This window comes from Aythya ferina, assembly GCF_964211825.1.
Source record: "Aythya ferina genome assembly, chromosome: 1".
NCBI lineage: Eukaryota > Metazoa > Chordata > Aves > Anseriformes > Anatidae > Aythya > Aythya ferina.
Genome location: NC_140296.1, coordinates 79,318,783 through 79,340,403, shown reverse-complemented (window position 1 = coordinate 79,340,403; position 21,621 = coordinate 79,318,783). Strand labels below are relative to the sequence as shown.

General features: G+C 37.0%; 1 protein-coding gene and 1 long non-coding RNA gene across 2 annotated transcripts in view; one reads left to right on the top strand and one right to left on the bottom strand.

The window, feature by feature from the left end:
* MOSPD2 (motile sperm domain containing 2) overlaps positions 1 to 21,457 on the bottom strand; it is a 34,587-nt gene extending 13,130 nt beyond the window's left edge. Inside the window, exons 1-8 of the mRNA XM_084506737.1 lie at positions 21,397 to 21,457; positions 21,148 to 21,211; positions 13,223 to 13,378; positions 12,406 to 12,492; positions 9,810 to 9,964; positions 6,369 to 6,429; positions 5,077 to 5,115; positions 3,991 to 4,115 (exon numbers count right to left, since the gene is read on the bottom strand). Coding sequence (XP_084362863.1) covers positions 3,991 to 4,115; positions 5,077 to 5,115; positions 6,369 to 6,429; positions 9,810 to 9,964; positions 12,406 to 12,492; positions 13,223 to 13,378; positions 21,148 to 21,211; positions 21,397 to 21,405 — 696 coding nt within the window. The 5' untranslated portion in view covers positions 21,406 to 21,457. The remainder of the gene's footprint in view (positions 1 to 3,990; positions 4,116 to 5,076; positions 5,116 to 6,368; positions 6,430 to 9,809; positions 9,965 to 12,405; positions 12,493 to 13,222; positions 13,379 to 21,147; positions 21,212 to 21,396) is intronic.
* LOC311436587 overlaps positions 1 to 21,621 on the top strand; it is a 208,475-nt gene that overhangs the window by 84,128 nt on the left and 102,726 nt on the right. The window lies entirely within an intron of this gene.

The window sequence follows — 21,621 nt, the reverse complement described above, 5'->3', positions numbered from 1 at the left end:
TGACGTGAATCTCATCACTGTGGGAAGTGTGGGACTTTCAGTTGTCAATCACAATCCATCAATTTCAGTGACACGGGCTTACCTATTAACAAGGCTGAAGCCTCAGACAGGTAAACAAGACAGATTTATCCAATGCTCGATACATCCATTCCACAGAATGACAGTTTTCTTTTAAGGTGAACACAGACTTTACACAGCTATGTTTGTCAGTAATGGTAGAGGTTTTAATCATGGTAGCCGTTATTTTCTAAGACTGCATGTACACAATGGCCATGAAATCGCATGCAAAAGGCCGACTAATATCTTAAACTTCAGGCCACAGATCTATTAAAGGTTCTTCCAAGAAAACCTAAGCTATAGGCTGTCAATTCATACATATGAATAGTGCAGCAATGCTGGCACCAGTGGAGGGAACCTTGAATTCAACAGGGGTGAACTGCTTACCTCTGACAAAGGAAAACTGGGCAAATAAACAAGCTTAATAATCCTATGGAACGTGCACATACTGGATCCTGTACAAAATGTTATTGAAGCAGCAACAAATTTCCCTGGCCAGACAAAAACATGTGTCTAACAAACTGTTCTATCATTATCTTCAAGAGCTGGAACCGTTCTTGTAGAATGTGGACTACTAAGGATTGTGAATCTAGGAAAACAAGTTTTGAATACATTTACTATTATATGCAAAGTATTAGGGAGTGTTTTTTGTGCATCTGACCCAATTTTCACAAACTGCTTATCATCAACTTGTTCCTAAATCTGTTTTGGGCAATTTCAACAAGTTCTTCAAGACACACGCACCCCTTAATAAAAGATAGGGAGATCTACGCAGCACAGACAAGAAACTCTCAAAACCAAGTACATGGTACATAGGCCCTCTTTGATTAGCAGCACGGAAATAGTGACAGCCAACAGATATTGATGGATATAACTTGCTAAGTATATGTGCAAATTCCTGCAAAAAACACATTTCCGTTTTCCATAATTAGTATTAATGCTTTGGATACCCTGAAGACACCTTTATCCACCAGTTGTCCAAAACCAGTTAGGTCATTTTCCTCCTTTCTCAGCTGGGTGACAGCTGATTGAAGGATTTTCATGCTAAGGAAAGCCTCAAATTTATCATGTGAGTGACCCATGTCACAGCAAAAACAAAACATATTTGAAGACATCCTGACAGATGGAGACACAGAACAGTTCCCTTGATTAAGCAGAGCAATTGGTGACTCCAAGGTGAACAATTCAAGCTGTATTACTAAAACAGACTACTTTTTTATTTAATTCCAGAACTTGTCTCTAAATAACATTCTTTTTGGACACCTGGATTCCATAGCACACACTTTTCCCAAAGTGACCAAGTGACCTGCTCCACTAGCTGTTTACATCTGGCAAAATAAGGAAGATGAAACTTATGAAATGAAAAGACTCTCATGAAATAAAATGAATCTCTCAGCCTATGGGGAAAGGCTGAGAGACCTGGGTCTGTTCAGCCTTGAGAAAAGAAAACTGAGAGGGGATCTTATCAATGTTTACAAATATCTGAAGTGTGGGAGACAGAGGGATTTGGCCAACCTCTTTTCAGTGGTTTGTGGGGACAGGACAAGGAACAAAGGCTGCAAAATGGAGCACAGGAAGTTCCACACCAACACAGGAAAGAACTTCTTCACTGTGAGGGTGATGGAGCAGTGGGACAGGCTGCCTAGGGAGGTTGTGGAGTCTCCTTCTCTGGAGATATTCAAGGCCCATCTGGATGCCTACCTGGGAAGCCTGCTCTAAGGAACTTGCTTTGGCAGGTGGGTTGGACCCGATGATCTCTTGAGGTCCCTTCCAACCCCTAGAATTCTGTGATTCTGTGAAAACCTGACTCCACAGGATGGATCCCAGTAGGGAACTAGGAGAGAAAGGAGAGTATACTTATGGCTAGAGTACTGAGCAAAAACAAAGCACAGATACGCCGTGTTCTTTCACCTGCACTATGCTGGTTGCAAAGCTGACCATGTTCTTAAGTGACTGGAAATCATTAAAAGAGGAAACGGATACGGGGAAAAATGCTTCAGTAGAAAGTGAAGATATTTTTTACATATCAGGTACCTTAAAAATAATGAACAAAAACCCCCACAGGCCTGTCAACACTAGCACTAGTAGATGTACTTCCTCTTCAGACTCTAGCTGTCTCAGAAGAAGGCAAGCTCGATCACATCAAGAGAAAACACACTTTCAGAAAAAGCGCTGGAGACTAACTGAATACTTGCTAACAACACTTGCAGATGGTGACAGTTCTGATGTAAAAAGTTCAGAACACCTATTAAGTGTTTAAATACTAAAGAGACTCAGTAGTTAGACAAAACATCTGCTGGTTCAAAATATAGGACTTAATAAGCAGTGATATGTTTTTTTTTTTTCTGAAATAAACACACTTAAGAGTCCGTGTTAAACAGATGTACTCCTGCACTACTAATTTATTACTGTCACTACAACTTAGCACCACAGCTAAGCAGGTTGGCCAACATGGGGCCAGCTTGGTCACTATAGCTAGCACTGAGAGCTTTCAGGACCAAGGTGAGATGAAGGAAAACTAACTCTGTGTGCTCAATATAGGGGGATAAAGGATGCAAAATGATATTTAGCAAAGCAGCAAGCTTCTTGAAAAGGGAATTAGCTGTCAGATACAACAGTATAAAGCAGACAGGAGATACTGAGGTCTAAGAGTGAAAAGAAGAGCTTTCCCTGCTATTGCAACAGTAAAACAACAACTTGGAAGTTAGGCTCAGAAGAGCCATTGTTGTTCAAATCCTTACTGAAGCCAGTTAAGACAACATCAGTCCTTCCCTCAGCGTCCACTATGCAAGTTCAGAGATTTCAACTTTCTCTAACACAAGCAAGTTCTTACACAAGACTGTGGAGTTAAGGCAGCAATTTTCTATGGAGAAGGATACGATCTTTTCAGGTTTTTGTGATAGGAGCGTCATTTTAAAAGTGCTTTTTACAGCGTGCTATTTTCAGTTAAATAGAAACAGAGTAACACTATGTACATTCTCAAAATGTTTTTGCATGATGTTCTGGCTACCAACACTCTGCTTTGAGCTTAAATACTAAGGAACAAGCTTCTCCTACTTTGGCTGAAGCAGAATCTTCATTTTCTCCATATTGTTACTGTTTAACATCAAAAACATTCAGGAGAAAAAGTAAAAATGAAAAAAAGAAAAAAAAAAAAAAAAAAAGGTAAAGATTACTACAGTGGGTTTATTCCATTAAGATAAACTGTTTGCAAAAGTTTTAAAGAAAAGAAATATCCTTTCTGCAGATTCTGTTACAAAAATTATGCAAAATTATTTACCAGCTTTACAAAAAATGAAGCTTGTTGTGCAAGAGCATTGTTTTGTTTTGCCATTTAGGTCATAATAGAATAGGATCCAGCTTCTGTCAAAGCAATACTGGATTGAAAAATACTTTGGAGTATGCTCTCTAACATCCTCTTAAAAAGTCTTCTATAGTGTCTTAGAAAATGCAGCCCTAGGGACAACAAAGGAAAAATAATTGCAATACTTTCTTTCCTAAACCATAGCTTTGGAGCAGGATGAATTTTCAGAGGGCCATGAAATCTATTTTCTGTTTGCAGAACCTGTATCATAAACCAACACAATCCTTCTTTAATTCATCAGGTAAGGGAAAAGGAAAGTGGAAAAAGGCATTTAAAACGGATAGATATTTTTTGCTGTTGAAGGTCTGAAAACTAAATTTCTTAGGACTTGAAAATGAATGATTAAAATCATTCACAAAACTGATTTCTACATTTAAGACTGCAAGATACCAAATTCTTATAAAAAATAATCCATTTTATACTAATGTGATTTAGAAAATATCATTTTAATGGAACAATCTCAAGAAATTTCACATCCAAGAAGTGCCAAGTTGCAACATCACGTATGTTACTTAAATAAGCATGGCTCAACCTATCACAAAAGGATTATGAAGTGATAATATACTTACAGTTCCACCCATGTGAGGTGGCAGATATTCTCCACTGATGTATTCCTGTACATCACTCTTGTTTGTGAACTTCAGCATGCTTATTGCATCCGGGCCAAGCCAGCCCTTCACAATTTTAAAAGCAGCTTTATAATGGAAACAAAACAAAAAAAAGCATACGTAAGATGTCAAGAAGGTTTTTTTTTCCATAGTGTATCAGTAGACCTTATGAAGCAAGTGAGCTACGCCCCAAAAATATGGGCCTGTTCTGAAAATCTGTTATGAAGTGGGAACATGATGCAAAGGAAAAAAAATATTATTTACAAAGAAAACATTTTACGGACTATGTTTTTCTATAGCAGAATGCAAACCTATCACAGACTAGCAAGTTCTGGAGGAAGTGGGGGATTGCAGTGGTACAGGGGAGAGCTGTAAAGCAACTGTATTTCCAAATCTGTATGAGGGAGGTTGAGAAAGTTATATATATACATTTTGAACATTTTGCTGCTTTAAATTACTCTGGTTTAGAGCTTTCAAACACCATAGTTGTTTTATTGGTGGTTAAACAATTATACAGGAAGAATATATAGCTACCATAAAGGTATGTATTTTAAGTGGCATAGATACTGGAATAACCTGCTTATCATATACATTATAATTAAGGATAAATAACAAAGTATACATCAGAATACACGTATGTAACAATTGCCATGTCCAGAGTCAGGCAGGCATCTGCCTTAAATTGTACAACATAGTTTTTGGCTGGTTGTTAGTGTTCAATGTTGATGACAGTATTCTTGAATCATGAACTCATCCAAATTTTTAAAATTACAGTTGGAAACATTCATGAAATAGACTATTTACCAAAGTCTCCCAAGTTTTAAAGGTAACAGGACAATGTTACTCCATTTAAAAGGGTAACCCAAAATACAACACTAGAGAGAAAAACATCAATGGGCAGCCTACACATCAACAGATTTAAAGATGACCATTTAACAAATCCACCATTTAACTGTATCTAGAGAAAGAGATAAAAGATGCTTCTTGTTCACTCTAACTTTAAAAAGTCATCATGATCTTAAGAAAGCAAACCAAAAAGTTACTTGCCATTCATTATCCAAGGCATTTCAAAGATCACTATCTTTGCTGAAAAGAAAAGGAAACAATGTTAGGTATTTCTGTTTAACAGGGAGTACAACAATAATGGTAATGTAAAAAGGGAATACTTCATTTTTTGAAACTGCCATGCTTACTTCCTTGTAGAAGAATCTAGTTTATAGCATGTATAAGCCTATTTCTATTACTATACTAAGGCAATAAGTATTTATGTGGAAACTGTTTACAAAATCTCTCTGGCTTACTGCTTTTCTGACATATTACTAGTAACTAATTACCCCAGTAAGGCAGAGAAAGGTAAGGATTTATCCTGATCTAGAAAAGTACCTGCTTAATGGAAAAGAAAGAAGACTAACAGGTATATTCAGCACCTCTTTTTCCCAAGCAGATAGTCTTTGTAAATCTACACTTGTTCTAATTTTTTTGTTGTTCTTGTTTTGTTTTAGGAAAGAAGCCTGAAAAGTTAGTGCCTTTACTCAAATGTCCCTAAACATTTTTCTCAAATGTCAAAATTAAAACAAAAACATTGCTGCACTTCTATTTAAGTTCAATCTTTGATCAAAGTTCAAAACTTGTCAGTAAACTGAAATCTCATTTCAGAGTTCAAGTAATTGCTGATACAGAGCTCCAAAATTCAGACACTTTCACTCATGTACAATAAGCTGGCAGAAGTGATTCAATTTTCATCTATTCATAGAAAATTAACAGGCAATTAACTATGCACATACCAACATGCCTTAATCCTGTTCTGAGGAATCAGACTATGGCTACTGAAGACTTTCTATAGCCAGTATTCTTTTGTTCCTTAAAGTCTCTTAAAGGATACCAATTGTCATATAAGTTTCCAAAGCTTCACCCCAGATAAAAGAGTGAAAGATAAACAGGCTAATTTAATTCTATTAAATATATATATTGATTTTCAATCCACAAAAACATGCAGATTGAAAACTGGTAAATACAAAGCAAATTACTCATATGTCTTGAAAAGTCAGCTCATTTTGGATATATTATAAATAAACTTTATATTCACAATTGTGCTGATTCTTAAGAGTGCAAAAAATATCCTGAATCTACAATGTCAAAGCGTTCTATGCACTTACGCTTTATCTAAAAATCAAATCTTATAATCAGAACACTAAATTCCAAAGACAAGCCTTCCACTTATTTCTAAAAACCACATAAAGAGCATGCAAAAAGACTTCAAAAAAGTCTCCCCCATCATCTGCAATATTATTAAATGCTTCTGTTAAACAAGTCTACTGTACTTCATATGCAATACTTACTGAGAAAGTTTGGATAATAATCTGTAAAACAGTTGACAATAAACCGAACAAAATCCAAGTCCTAAAATAAAAACAAAGTAAATAAAATGTAAATCAAAACATTAAAATATAAGCTCAGTTAAGATAAAACACTTATTGAGTAGTACAAGGTAAGTATCTTGTAAGCATCTGTATTTCTTATCTTAAGACATTACAAACATTATCCAAATTTGTATAATGCCTTTCATTTCATTAAATCGCTGCAGAATTGTGGTCACACAGGCTTAGCTTTATGATATAACAGAAGTTAACAGACTTATTATCAACACAATAAATTAGGTAATAAAGTAACTACTGATATCAACAGAATTTAAGGTGTACAGGAAACACAAAGAAAAATAAAGCTTTAACTCTAGGGAACATGACAGATTACTGTTAGCTGACTTACAAGGTTTTAAACACACTGAAATTTCAATTGAATAACTCATCTACCAAAAGGCATGCAAGATAACTTCATTCAGAATCTACCAGAAGGAAAAAGAAAATTTAAGAGAATTTTTGTTGTTGGCTTTAGTTAGTGCTATGTTGACAAATTATAGGCAGAGGCAGCACCCAACAAAACTGCCTGGATACCACCCACTGTAGGGGTGCTCCTATCCAATGACCAGCAGGACAAATACAGTACAACTGAGTCTCCACTGCAAAATCCTGCTGTAATGGGACTACACAATAAAAAACAAAAAAGGCATTTTATGAAACTGATATAGAAAATACAGGAAGAGTTACCTTACCACAATAAATTACTTTGATTAGGTGGGAAGCCTGCCACAAGCACTCATTTTCCTTAGCCCTTCTAACAGAAGATTACCTAACAAGGAGGCTTTCAGAGGCAGGCCAAAACATATTACTGATAGAGGATCCCCCAATGCCTGTCACATAAGAACAGTACGATGCTATGGGGAACTGGCTCCTAAAGTGATGTAAACACACTATTACTACATTGCTAATAAACTGATAAAGAAAAGCTGTATGAACAGGATTACCCAAGACCTGAAAGCTTCGTTAGGAGCTTCAGTAATTATCAACTAACTGAAAGCTTGGATATCTTTAGAGGAAAGCGATAGCATTTTGCAGAAGAATTTATCTCAACTTGCAGTTGCTTGTACCAAAACAGTATCTCCTACTTAACAGTATAAACAGTGATAGATTTTCAAGTAATGATTAGCATCTCCTGTGCATTAGCAAGCACACTGATCTTATTTCTTCTGTCTAGCCAAAAGCAACACTATCAGATATAAGGAGGCTGAATCCATTATTTTGATGAAAGTCAAATAAGAGCTTAGATTTGAGCAGACCATTCAATGACTGCATTAATTCTAGTTACCTGAAATGCCTCAACAAGGCATGAACTATCAGAATTATCTGACTGCAAACCAATGAGAGAAGCTGACATAGCAGATGAGACAATATTAACAATGGAACAAACGAAACATGCTCTGGAAAAGAACTCAAAACCCCAAGTTCTTTTAGGATAACTTTTATCAGTTACTCTACATGGCTACAAACAGCCATAAAAAAAAATAAAAATACTTCTAGCAAAATGAGACTGTGCAATGTAAGACTTATGAACAGCACTTGCAGAGAATGTCTCTGGGAGCCTCAAACAAAATGGAAACAAGTTGCTTCAGGATATATTCCACAAATTAAAAAAAAAGAAATCTAGCGTGTTTTTTTGTTTGTTTGTTTTCAACCATAAAGGCAATTATATTCTAGTCTTTCATTTTTATTATATAAAAACCATTGCTTCAGTATTAGCTTAAGATAATAGATAGACAGCTCTCAACTAAAAGTTAAGAACCCCAATTCAGTTTTGTAAGTTAGGATTGGCCCACACTTATTTGTAAAAATGTCTTCTCAAAAGCTTACAGCCCTGTATTGCATGGCTGCAAGGTCCCAATGCAACACTGGGGTTCGCTCATTTTTAAAAGGCATTTCCACCATATAAACAAAAATGTAAGATGACATGTTCTAGCCATTCTTATAAAATGATAGCATGGCATTATGTAAATAAAAAATCCAATGATTTTACCTAGTCACTGTGATTTCTAATTATTGGGTATCTATAGAGTCAGTCTAATGATAGGCAAGAGCTGTGCCTTACGGTCTTAAACAGTTTAGATCCTGCTCCTGAAAGCGGATTCTAAAAATGGATTTCTCTGCTCAATTCAGCTGAAGAGAATGATCCACAGAACTCTGCAGATACTTACTCATCTAACATCCCTTCCTCTCCTACATCCCCTTGCCCCCCCAAATATCCCGATTTCAGGGATAACTTAAGGATTGGTAAAGATGTAGGCAGTGACAATGTTCTATTCCTCTAAACAAGTTTCTGCAAATAAATTCTTAAATAAGATGCCCGCAACAAACTATGGATATGTATTTATGCTTTCCATATAAAGATACTAACAGGTTAGAACAAACAAATAAAAAACAGACCTGAAGTAAGAGGTACAACATACATTCCCTCCTAAATCTATATAAATTGAAAAACGCATTTTTGTTTCCTAAATGTTATCATTTCTAAGTTCGAACAGACCCATCGCTTCATTCTATACCATTACTAATCAGTTCCACTAATTGCAGTGGCGTCTCATTCAGCTTGCATTCACAACTGCTAATAAAGCTGCACAGAAGCAGACTCGTATCTAACATGGATCACAAAAAAAACAGACTTGGGCTGCATTTGTGAAGATGAGTAAAATAGCAATGCCTACTTGATAAATTGCTCTTACGCATCAAGCTAACTTCACAAGAAAATTCAGTAAGTGAAGATGCATGCAGGATCTTCAGAAACACGCCATTTAAACATATGGGAGAACATACACGGCATGCAGGATGGAGCGACAGGAACAGGATCAGAATTGTCAACTGAACATGCTGACTTTTCAAAACACATCATCATTCTCATAGATCTCAGCTTAGGTCTCAATACTTCACCATTACCCCATTTTTCCATCCTTTGCTCTTGACAAACTTTGATTTGTTGAAAGAAAAGACAACAGTGAATTTTGAACTGTTGAGGAAGAGGAAGCAACTATATTAACAATAAGAGGCCTCAACTTAATTTTTAAGTACCCAAAAGGCAGTAAGTTCCACTATCATCATCTGTAACAACTGACAAACTAAGCTTGTGAGCAACTACTATATAGTTGGCTCCATCCATTTGGCTCCATCACTTAACACATTAAAAGGAAGTTTTCAGTGTGTTCTACAAGACTGAAAAACTGTTTAATATGTAACAATGGATTTCTGAAACTGTTTATGTCTTGGGAACAACCCCTACATAACACTGCTGTTAACTGTTATTTTAGTTTAAATGATTGCACAAGAATCCTCTTCTGGGGAGATGAGGACTTAGATTAAATAATTCAGAAAGCAATCAGAAAAAATAAATATACTTACTATGTGACTGATTCCAGTTTCAGCCATGTCAAATACCACTGTTAAGGGCTTTCCATGATCTCTCTTGGCATAATGTTCTAGCCAAAAAGCTACCAATTTCTTTTTCTCAAGTTGCTGTTTTTGATCTCTTACATGAAGTTTCACTCTAAACCAAACTTGGGAGAATAAAGGAAGAAAAACACACAGAAGTTGAAACAACAGATGTGAATTAACAGGAAACATTTTCATAACCATACAGGATGCACTGTGAAATTTACCAATCCCTCTTTGTTTGTATTCTACGTCTTTATTGATTTTATGGTCACACTGAACAGTCAGAACAATTGGATACTTTTTTCCTTTTCTTTTGCTCTTTTTTGCACATTTTTTTTTTAAATTGAAAATGTTACAGATAAGGGACCGTAGAGAAGAAAAATACTTTTAATGTATTTAAAGACTCCTACTACTTATTCAATAATTTCAAATTAAATGCATGCAGTCCTCAGATATTGTGTTCTGAAGACTGTTGTCGTTTTGACATTTACACTTTTATCTGCTTAAATTTTCTATGGTCTTGTAGTTGTCATGTCCTGAAAAAAACTATTTATACACAAGTTATTATGAATTATATAAAAAGCAACAGACCTTCCTAAAATAAAACTAAGAAGTTCAGAAGATGAACAACATTACTTATATGAAAGCCTGATATATATCCTTCTGGAATAAGAAATGAGTCACACAGAGACAAGTTTCTCATGTAAGTAGTGGATTTCAAAGTAAGACTTCATAAAAATGCCTGCAACCAAATGACTGACTATACAATTAAGTGATAAAAGAATTATTCAGGGGCCCAACATCAAGAGCTGCCTTCATTTGTGGTACATCTACACTAGGAAAAAATAGACAAGACACGAAAATAGCAGTAGATGTGCTAATATTTTTCTCCTTGAAATGTCAGGAAGTTTTACTTAAAATCATGATTTTTTCCCCCCATCTTTTACTTCCTTATCACAAGCTCATTCTGTGAATTCAATGGAAGTTTTCCAAGCTTTATAGCTTGTGTAGAGACAGGCTTTTTATTTATCTATTTATTTTTAACTGCAGCATATTAACTGGATTCTGTAAATGCAGAATTTCAGAAAGATATCCTACTTGAACACAGGACTCTTTTGAAAGCAAACAATTCTTTATAGCTTAAAAGGTCTATTTCACATAGTAGTTAAAATGGAGTGTGTGGCCCAAGAAATATTTCTCAAAAGCTCACTAACCAGTAACTCTTAACTACAACACAATCTCATTTGCATACTGAGATATTCTAACCCAGTAATATTCACAGAAGAAACACTTTAGGGATAGGAAATTGAGATATTGGTTATCATTCAGTGACAATAAAATCAGAAATATTTATTCGGCCACCTGACTTGCACATTCCTATAACGCAACTGAAGTATTCTGACTACCAATGCAAAAAAGTATCATGTCTTCCTACTTCACTTCCCCACCCTCTTCAATCTCATCAAATTGAACCACAGCATAATCATATATTTTATTTATAAAGCTAAACATATCTGTAAAAATGATATATTTTTATGCTATAAAAATATATAATCACCACTTAGCCTTGATTACTTACCTTGCAGGTGATAGGAAAATCATGAAGCATAAAAATGCATCAACTTTTCATAAAGCACTTATATCTTACAATAGTAAGAAAAGGGACAATTTGACAAAATACAGCCAGGGAGTATAAGCTGTATTTTTCTGGTCATGATTTTATTGGAAAACTAGCATATTAGTGTTTAAAACAGTCATTTCTGTAAGAGACTGGATTGTTAATGCATTTCTGGAGGTACAATCTGGCCTTGGTAAAAGAAGGAAAGTACAATTGCAGACTTTGTTTTTTTTTGCAGAAGGTTTTCCCCTTTCCCCACTCCCCATCATTCAAGATTATTGCCTGGATAGACTATCGGGTGATTTGTTTTAAAAGACTCTTTGGTTTTATAGGTTTTAAGGTTATTTTTGTCAAATGTTACACCAAATGAATTTATAGAAAATAATACTGCTCATCTACTACCCACTCAAACCCAAGAGTACTTCAGGAAATATTTACTGCTTCTCTACAAGTCTTACTCCTTATTGCTAAGTTAATCACATGGTTTGGGAGTTCATTCTCCACCAATTTTCAGCTGCTCACACTATTACTGAACATGCCAATGTCATAAGAAAACAAAACAAAAACCAGTGAACCCCTGCAAGTATGTAAGAATGTGGGCTGCTAGAAAAGCAGTGTCAATGCACTGCAATAATCAGCATTTCTTCTATGTATATATTCAACATAGTAGATAAAGAAATAATGCACTTCAACAGGGAAGATAGAAAACCCACTGACAATTACACTTAAAGGTTTATGATTTTTTAAAATTGATGATGAAATTAATTATAAATTTCTGCGATCCAAAGAGATAATAGACATTACCAACTTCTCAGAATACAGGCAGTTGCTAATACATACATATTTTTATTTTTAAAACATTTATTTTTCAAAACAGATGCTACTGAAATGCTGGAAACAAAAAGTAATGACGGATGACTGAATATTATGTTTTGCATAACTTACATAATTTATAGCCTTCTTTATCATATCCATGCAGAAAGAGTGCGCCATTTTCAAGTAATGCTTTTGGAAGGACAGATTCGGTCAAGTCTGCAAAGCCAAAGGAAAAAATTTTTCAGCCATCACATTAATAATCACATTTCAACTTAACAAAAGTCACTAAGAACACAGAAGAATAACAACAAAATATAAAAATGTTTTCATAGACCACCTCCCAAATCATTTTGGAAATTAATGCAAAAATTGAGCTCATTTGAGAATTTTATTATCTTCTTCTCAGGCTGTATGATTGGATCTGTTTAGGAAGACAAAAAAATAAAATTCTGAGGGAAGAAAAATATGCTGCAAGTGTTTTTTGTTCTGATCTACAGCCCTTCTTGCTCTATCCTTTCTTAATTCAGATTATGAAGTCTTGTAGATGAAGTTCATCTTCAAAACACTCAGAAAAAAAAAAATCTATTCTACCTGGCAGGCCAATGCTAGTGTGATAAACTTGTATCACAACATCAGAGATACGATTTTCATTTATTTATTAGGACCCCATTTTAGCACACAAACACAAAACAAGAGATAGCTATTTTCCGTTCTTTCCCTTAAACAACCTTGTAATTAGAAGTACAATGTTACAGTACTGGTTTATATAAGAAGCAATTTTTTATTTTATTTTTTTTAATTGAGTAGAAAAGTTCTTGCTAAGTACTCTGTGGTGTTTTCACAACCTTTGAGAGCGAGAAATGTAATGAAATTAAGCATGGAGGTTAGATGTAGTTCAACAGGAAAGCAACATTCACCACCACAAGAATTACATAACATAGCTTACCATTAACAGTATATTCTTTCCTCCACTGAAAGCTTTGATCAATCATCTTTAATGTATCATCCACAACATCTTGACGCCAAATCAGGTAATTTTCAACCCATTTGTCATCTTGCTGAAGTCTTTCCACATCTCTGGAATCATATTTATCTGATTTATCTAGCAAATAAATGTATTATTGTAAGCACATAGCATTTGCAATTAAAATAGAAAAAGATTTGTCAAGTTTCAACAGGCACTTACTAAATGTATAGGATTTCTTTTGCAGTCTCATACTTAAGGAGACAAAAATTTTCAATTAATTTTCTAACCCATGACAACTATCTACTGTGAAGATACAAACACTACTGTATTACTCTCACTAGAAAGAGTAATATCAAAAAAAAAAAACATTAGAAATCAAAGTGTGTGTGTTGAGGGGTGGGTAGGTATAATTTTCTATAGACAAAAACAGTTTTTTGTAGTTAACACAAAAAGGTGTGTAGTCTAAGAATATGTGTACTAACAGATGCATATGTATTAAGAATTAGTAACTCAAGCTTGAGCTCTCTAGGCATCAGCATGACAGACCACAAAGTGTGGTATAAAAATTACTAGCACACAAAGTGTGCATACTAGTTTTAATTGTGCTTTAAATATCATTACATTATCATTGCATTCAACAATTATTTCATTTAAAAAGGAAATTATAGATTTTCATTTAAAAATCTATACTTGTTATAGATTGTTACCTTACTGAACACAAAATATGTGCTACTCTGGAATAGTACAAATCCCCCAAGCCTCATACATCATGTTAAGAAGACAACAGGTTAATACACTTTAGGAAGTACTTATGATGAAACAGGAGTTATTGCTACTTTTTGCTTTATTTTTAATAAATAGCTTTTTTTGTTGTTGTTGTTTTGTCAGGTGTTTGTTTCTTTAAACAGGGAGGTTTGTAAAATACAAAAGCCTAAGTGAACCCAATTTTATTGTAAACATGCTTAAAGGACAGCTCAGTTTATAGATCAGTGTTCCCCTTTCTCTGAACAATCTGCATCACTGGAATGTAAATCAAGAAACAGGCTTCTGAAAGCAACAGACACTGATGTGTACCTCTGCCAACCACCAAAAAAATAACCTTTTTTTTTTTTTTTTTTTTTTTTTTTTTTTTTAATTATTCACTTAAACTGGTTAGTGTCTTGACCCCTTCATGGTTTGATTGAGAAAATTTAAGACCTTTCTTAAAATACTGTTAATTTTCACATACTGGAACAACCACTTCTCTCTCAGCAGCAAGAAATTCAATGTAAATGCTTTCAGGGAGGGCCATCATAATGAAAATTAAGTATTTATAACTGTTAGTGGATGGTTTAGTGATGCCTATTTCACTTAGACCCTAACACCGCACAAAATGTTAAAAAAAAAAAAAACAACACACCATTAAATTGTAATATTTTTAGTTTTACTAGTTTACATGTAAAGACTTGACCTATTTTACTGATATTTTAGTTTATACTGTTTTGTACAACACAAATTCGATTTAAATGCAAGAACCACTCTACTCTGTGCTGGTGCAGCCTCACCTCAAGTACTGTGTGCAATTCTGGGCACCACAGTACAAGGAAAACATTAAACAGTTGGAAAGTGTCCGGAGGAGGGCGACAAAGATGGTGAAGGGCCTAGAGGGGAAGATGTCTGAGGAGCAGCTGAGGGCACTGGGCCTGTTCAGCCTGGAGAAGAGGAGGCTGGGGGGGGACCTCATCAGAGTCTACAACTTCCTCAGGAGGGGGGGTGGGGAGGCAGGTGACCTATTCTCTGTAAACACCAGTGATAGGACCCGCAGGAACGGTGTTAAGCTGTGGCAAGGGAAGTTTAGGCTGGACATAAGGAAGAGGTTCTTCACCGAGAGGGTGGTCACACGCTGGAACAGGCTCCCCAGGGAAGTGGTCACTGCACCAAGCCTGTCTGAATTTAAGAAGCGATTGGACTGTGCACTTAGTCACGTGGTCTAAACTTCTGGGCAGACCTGTGCGGTGCCAGCACTTGGACTTGATGATCCTTATGGGTCCCTTCCAACTCGGGATATTCTATGATTCTAACATATCCCTTCTTGTTCCTCTTGCCCACTACCCTCTCACCCACTAAAAACTCTCTTGCTCTTCCAGTTCCTTCTCTGGAACACTGTGCAAAGATTTTGAGCATTAAGTTCCATAAAGTCTCAATTGCTCATTTCAAATTTGATTATTCCTACAGTGATTTATGATCTGGGTAGTTTTGAAAGTGTCCATGTGTTATGTGAAACATATCTCAATACATATTTCTGGCCCATTGACAATTTTTTCCTCAAACTGTGAGCTTCGATAATATTGAAAAATAGAATTTTAAGTTAATGTTTTACAAAAATGAAAAAGAAATGGAGAAAACATTTAAAACTGACTTTCTACATCACTATGTAAAGCAAGCTGGGTTGAGAGGTAAGGAAAGCAGAAAAATGCATTCCCACCCCTCCTTCAGCAACTGAGTTCTCTACAAAGTGACAATCTAAATTTATGTATATGCAGCACTCAAACATGTCAAACTAGTCAAATTCTGCTTCCACATGCACTTGAAGAATTTCAATCAGGTAAGCTCAGTAAAACTGATACAACAACATGAGTGCTGATTACTATTTTAACCTTACCTGATTTATCCAACTCTTGCTACAAAATAAATAAAATTTATAATGAGACTGTAACCCCAAAATACAATTGTATCTTACACACATAAAATACTGAGAAGAGATTGCTGCAGTCCTTCCAATACCGAAGTTACTGAAAGCATGTCAATTTAAAGGAGGAATTCCTCTTCAAATCCATGCACTGCCAATAACTCTACAGACATTTGGAAACTTATTTTCAAACAATGCTGTAAAAGAATCAGAAAGCTTCTCATTTGAAGTTACTCTTGCAACATTTAACTGAACCTACTGGATTATTAGGAATTTCTAGAGTTTTCTAACAGAATTAGTTAAAAGAAAAATAGACCTTTCTAGTTCTCAACATATATTTTAAACAGCCTGCACAATAGTTGATGATGCTAAGACACTGAGTTCAGTCATCATTTGCTGAGGGAGACGGGCATCTCTATCATTTAGTTCATAACCAACACTTTCTAAGGTACTCAGAACACTCCCCATCTGCTCTGAGATTAAAATACCAGAAACAGCATTCACAGCGACTCCTGTTCAGAAAGAGTAAGCAAAAGCTGCAAATGGAACTGTAGTACTAGGTTTTTGTGACACATTGCATAGGTAAGATAACTGCCCAAAAGCTTGGAAGCCTGGTTCATCCTTCAGCTCAAGATATTCATGCCCTATTGTTCATCCAGAGGAGTGCCACTACCAGTAAAAGACACACAGCTGGGATGATGCAAGACTCTTCTGTTGAACTGACAGGCTGTGTAGAAACTAATCAAGACTCAGATCCAAAAAAGAAAGAGCATACAGTGCTTAGTTATGCAAATTAGCCAGATATTATTAAAAAAAATTTCTACATTACATCTGAGGGAATAACAGTCACAACAGCAAGGAGAAGAGTCCAAAACTAACTCTCTTCCTCCTCACAGATAATAAACCTTGAAAAATTTGAAGGAAAATTTGAAAGAACAAGAAGATAACTACTTCCAAGTGACTTCCATCTTCTCATTGGACATGTGGGATAAAGGGAGAAAAGACTAGAAGACAAAAAAAGTTCAGGAACCATTTCTTCCTATTACTCAGCTTCCTTTCTTCTTGTCTGAGTGAGGAGTTATTTGTTATGGACACATTCTGCCCCATTAGTAGTAGTTGTCTTTAAGCTAAGATACTTTAGGTGAAAACCATGGCTCAGCTACCATCTTTCAAGACAGTAGATTCTATACTAAAAAAAGAACAACTCTAAAACAAACTCTACACTCATGCAAAACTAAACAAATGTGAGTTTCACTGCAACACTTGTTCTGGAAGAATTCATGAAATTCTCTGATGCACAAATGGAGATGTCCTTTCTGTGTGTGTGTGTAAGAAGTAGGAATAGTAACCAACATGCCTCCAAATAGTAAGAATAGCTTAAAAAGTACTTTATTGTACAAAAGAATCGGAACAAGCAACTTATCAGATCATGTAAAACTTCCCATTAAACAAGACCTTTCAGTTTAACTAATGTTTTTCTAAAAGATATGTCAGTCAAGAAGTCTTGAGTCTGAAACAGTTATAATTACTCCTCCAGCCATAGAAAGAGGAAACCCACTGTAATTGACTGTTGACTTCTAACATGTCAAGATGGCCACTTATAACCACTTAGATAAGTGCCTTCAATTGTTAAGCAAGGAAATTGACAGGGCTGAAAGCAATTTAGGAATGTCAGTAGCCATACATAGACTGGGAGGAAGAAAACAAAACCATTTCCATCCAGTAAGGAGTTGTTTCAATAGAAATAGAACTGCAAGATACAAATAAAATATCTGCCTCCAACAAGAGGTAATAAATTTAAGCTTTCAGCAAAAACATACTATTGGTGATGATAAAAGCTACTTTGAATGGAAAGGGCAAGCATTAGTATCACACAGCTTTCTGTAAAAGTATGTTTGCTATCCTATCCATACATGTTTACTATCTTATCCTCACAAAGCTTCTCAGCCTTAAAGCCATGAATCTGAAAAAAAAAAAAAAAAAAAAAACAGATTTTTCAGAGCATAAGCACAGAAAAGCAGCTATTCAAAACATTACCTTAAGAGTTTCCTATGATAGTCATATCACTATACTTTCTTGGGGATGTCCCAGATGTCTAAAACCATATTTGCAATTGTCCCATATAGTTAATAAATCACATTTTGCCACTGGCTTGAAGTCATGATGAAATTTAATCTGTAAATTGCTGTGGGAAACCTCTCTTGCAAAGTGTTTTTTTGTGTGAAAATTAAGCTTTCCCTGAAGGAAAATGCAAGAGGATGCAAATGAGGAAGAACAAGGAGTACAGACAAGAAAGGTAAACGTGCAAAAGAAAGCATGGAAAACAGACTTCTTGAATCGGAAAACCTACTAAGATTTCTAAAATCTAAAATCCACCAAGAACTATAAATGAATTCTTTTGCAACATGAAAATGTTAATTTTCATGTTAACAGTCCAGGAATAAAACATAGTTTCAGAAATATTCTAATGAGCGAAATCCACCAATGGATGAGAAAAGACTGATTGCTAGAAAACATTGCTAGTACCGGTCAGTACTGGAAAATAATCTTTTGTTTTCGTTGTTCCTGTCACCACACAGACCACTTACATCACCAACCCTCACAAAGAATCCAAACAGGCAAACAGAAATCAGGCACCAAACTGCCGGGACAATGTGCTGTCCACCTACCACATCAGACAGAACTAAGAGGATACTTCTCAAAGGCATACTTCCACTACTGAAAAGGAAGAGTTTTAATTACTAGGGATATACATTCTTCGCAAGCACTGAAGTTTTGTCTTCCAAATACAGCTTGAAAATTTACTGTGAAGGGGAAAAAAACACACAAGATAACAGTTATCTGTGAAACAGTGCTTTATGATAAGATTTCACAATAGCTAAGTTTTCCCTCTAAAGCCCCGCCAGGGCCACGTGAGTTCAACAACTTCTGCACGAAAATTCTCATGCAAACTTCAGGGAAATGAACCAGTAGAGTTCTCCAACACTACTTCCCAAACTGTATCTAACTATTAAAGCCATTCTTTGACTTAGTCACATAAAAGAAACAGCCATTTAATTCAGAAACAGATTTCTAGTGCTTTTATATGAAGATGACTGTCCCCATTTTACCTTGAAAATTGTCAAGACTGTAGCATATAATTTGATTTTAACTTCTACCTGAGACATTCCGACACGCAGTATTAAATGTGGAAGTTTAACATGAGACTTTTCTCAGTCAGATATGATTTAAGATATTTTAACATATTCTGCTTTAATCTAAAACATTGTATTCTGCCAATAAATTTCAACCAAAATAAAGATTTCCAAAGAACCTTTATGTTTTCATTTCACAACAAAATTAAACACTACTGCAGGACCACACAGCGTATGTGGCCATTAGCAAATCATCCTGCATGGGGGGAGGAAATCCAGTAACTGTGAGTTCCACAAAGTGACTCTGACATTTTAACACAAACCCTTACTGTCTAGAATAATCACTACCACTGTTTTCTTCAGACGGAAAATAAAACAGCAGCAGCTGCAACTCCCCAGAAATAAAATCTGCCTGTAAGTTTTATTCAACTACTACCACTTACATCTCACTTGTAAGTGGAATTAGGATCATTCTGTGGTGGCTGACAATTCTACAACCACACCGAACTTTCTATGAAAGCATCAGTTTCCCAATGTACCTTGACAGTGACCTTACTTTTTCAAGCAGACTAAACTTGCTGAATATGAAGCAATCATCTGTACCTTTACAACTTAAGAAGTCACAGGTTTGGGGGTGTCTGTATCTGTGCCCCTTTGCATCCCTTTTCAAATAAGAAAGGATAGAAGAATACATTTTAGAATATATACAGTAAAGGCAGAAGGACCACAGTCACACAAAAACTTTTGTGTTTTTCACACTCAAACTGGATGGGACAACATTAATTTGCTTGTGGCATTTCTAAATTTAAGGGAGGGACTTAAGAACGTAAACTCAAAAAAATCCCTAATCCGATTTTCTCGAAAGGGCTGAGAGCCCTAAACCACAGCCAGAAAAGGGAGCTTATTGAGAAAGTGTGTGTTCCAAATACTGCAGGCAGGATTAGAGCTCACCTTGCAACAGTGTTGAATTATTTTAGAGACTATGACAACCAGCCCAACGGCAGCTTCATTACAACTAAAGTAGTTTGCAGAGTTACAGGATTCTAATGGATAGTTCAAGTGAAAAGGTAATACTCTCTTTGAGCAGCAACTGGTCTCAAAGCACTTTAAAGCTAAGCAGTTTTTTTTTTTTTTTTTGGGGGGGGTCGTTTTTGAACAGCAAGTGTAGCTCTAGGATAATAGATACATCTATCATAGGAAAACAACACATTAATTGAAAACATTAGCAGCCAAAAGAATTTATAGTTGAAGATTCTTCGCTCTCCTGAGTTTCAAGGCTGCTGAAGAACTTCATTAACAAATCAAAATGTAAGATAAACCCTCCTCTTCCCTTCAAGACATTATTCTAATAATTGTATTGTTATGCTAGAAATACATGCCATGGCTAAACATGGACCAAAGTAATTTCTTTATGACTACTAGAAGGGCAAACATGTGAAACAAAGTCATACCAGATTCAAGATCCCCCAGAATTTATAAAGATAAGTGCTTTAAGTGCTGATCATAAAGAAGTTACAGAGGTGCGGAAGCCTTATGAAGAAGTGGTAAGAAACTTTAATAGTCCTGATCAGGTACATCAATGCAAAGCGTGTGTTTGCAGGATTTGGACTTACAGGAGATGAATGCAACTCCTACGCTACTGGGCTCTTGCTGTATTTGCATTCAAAATTGGGGAGGAGAATGTTTGGAAGGGAGAGCCTTCACACAGTCACAGCAAAACGTCGTGCTTCCTGCGGCTGTCAGCAGACTGCCCGACCTGCTGTACAGCCTCCAACCCTAAGCAATGCAAATCAGCTTGGGATCGAGCGAAAAGCCCCGCAGCCTTCCCTGGCTCCCCTCTCCCCGGGGGCTCCTCCTGCCCTTCATTCCGCAGCCCACACGCTTCCGAAGCTGGCAGCGCAGCTTTAATCCGGACCAGCACGAAGCGAAGGCTCGAGATGCTCCGGGAAACCAGCTCCTTCCCCACGCAGGCCGGCGGAGGGCAGGGCATTTCTCCCCTAGGGCCGCCAAGCGCCGAGCCCAGCACCACCAGCAGCAAGGGCGAAGCCACCGCGGAGGAGAAACCCCCCTGAGGCTCGGGGCACAGCGCGGCCGGGGCTCACCTGGCAGGTACTCGGCCTCGAAGCGCCGCCTCGTCTCGCTGACCAGCGCCGCCTTGTCCCGGCGCTGCTGAGGGCGAACGACAAAAAGGGGGAGAAAAGAGAGAGAAAGAGAAAGAGAGACAAAGACGGGGGGCGTGAGGAGGGCCCGCGGCGCCCCCCAACCGCCCCCAACGGTCGCCAACCGCCCACCACGGGGGAAGGGAGGGGGGGATATGGGGGGGGGGGGGGTAGCGGTGCGAGCCCACTCACGTCAGCCATGCTCCGGGGGGCAGGAAGGAATGGGGAGGGGCGGGGCCGCGCGCCGCGTGACCCCGCGGGAGGGGCGGGGCGACGAGGGGAAAGGGGCGGGGCTTGTGATAGGAGGTCACGCCCCCTCCCGCCCTCCTCCCGTCGTGCCCCGCGCGCGGCGGCGGCGGCGGGAGGTTCGGACGGGTGCGCGCCGCCTCCTCTTCTCCCCTCCCTCCCCTCCCCCCC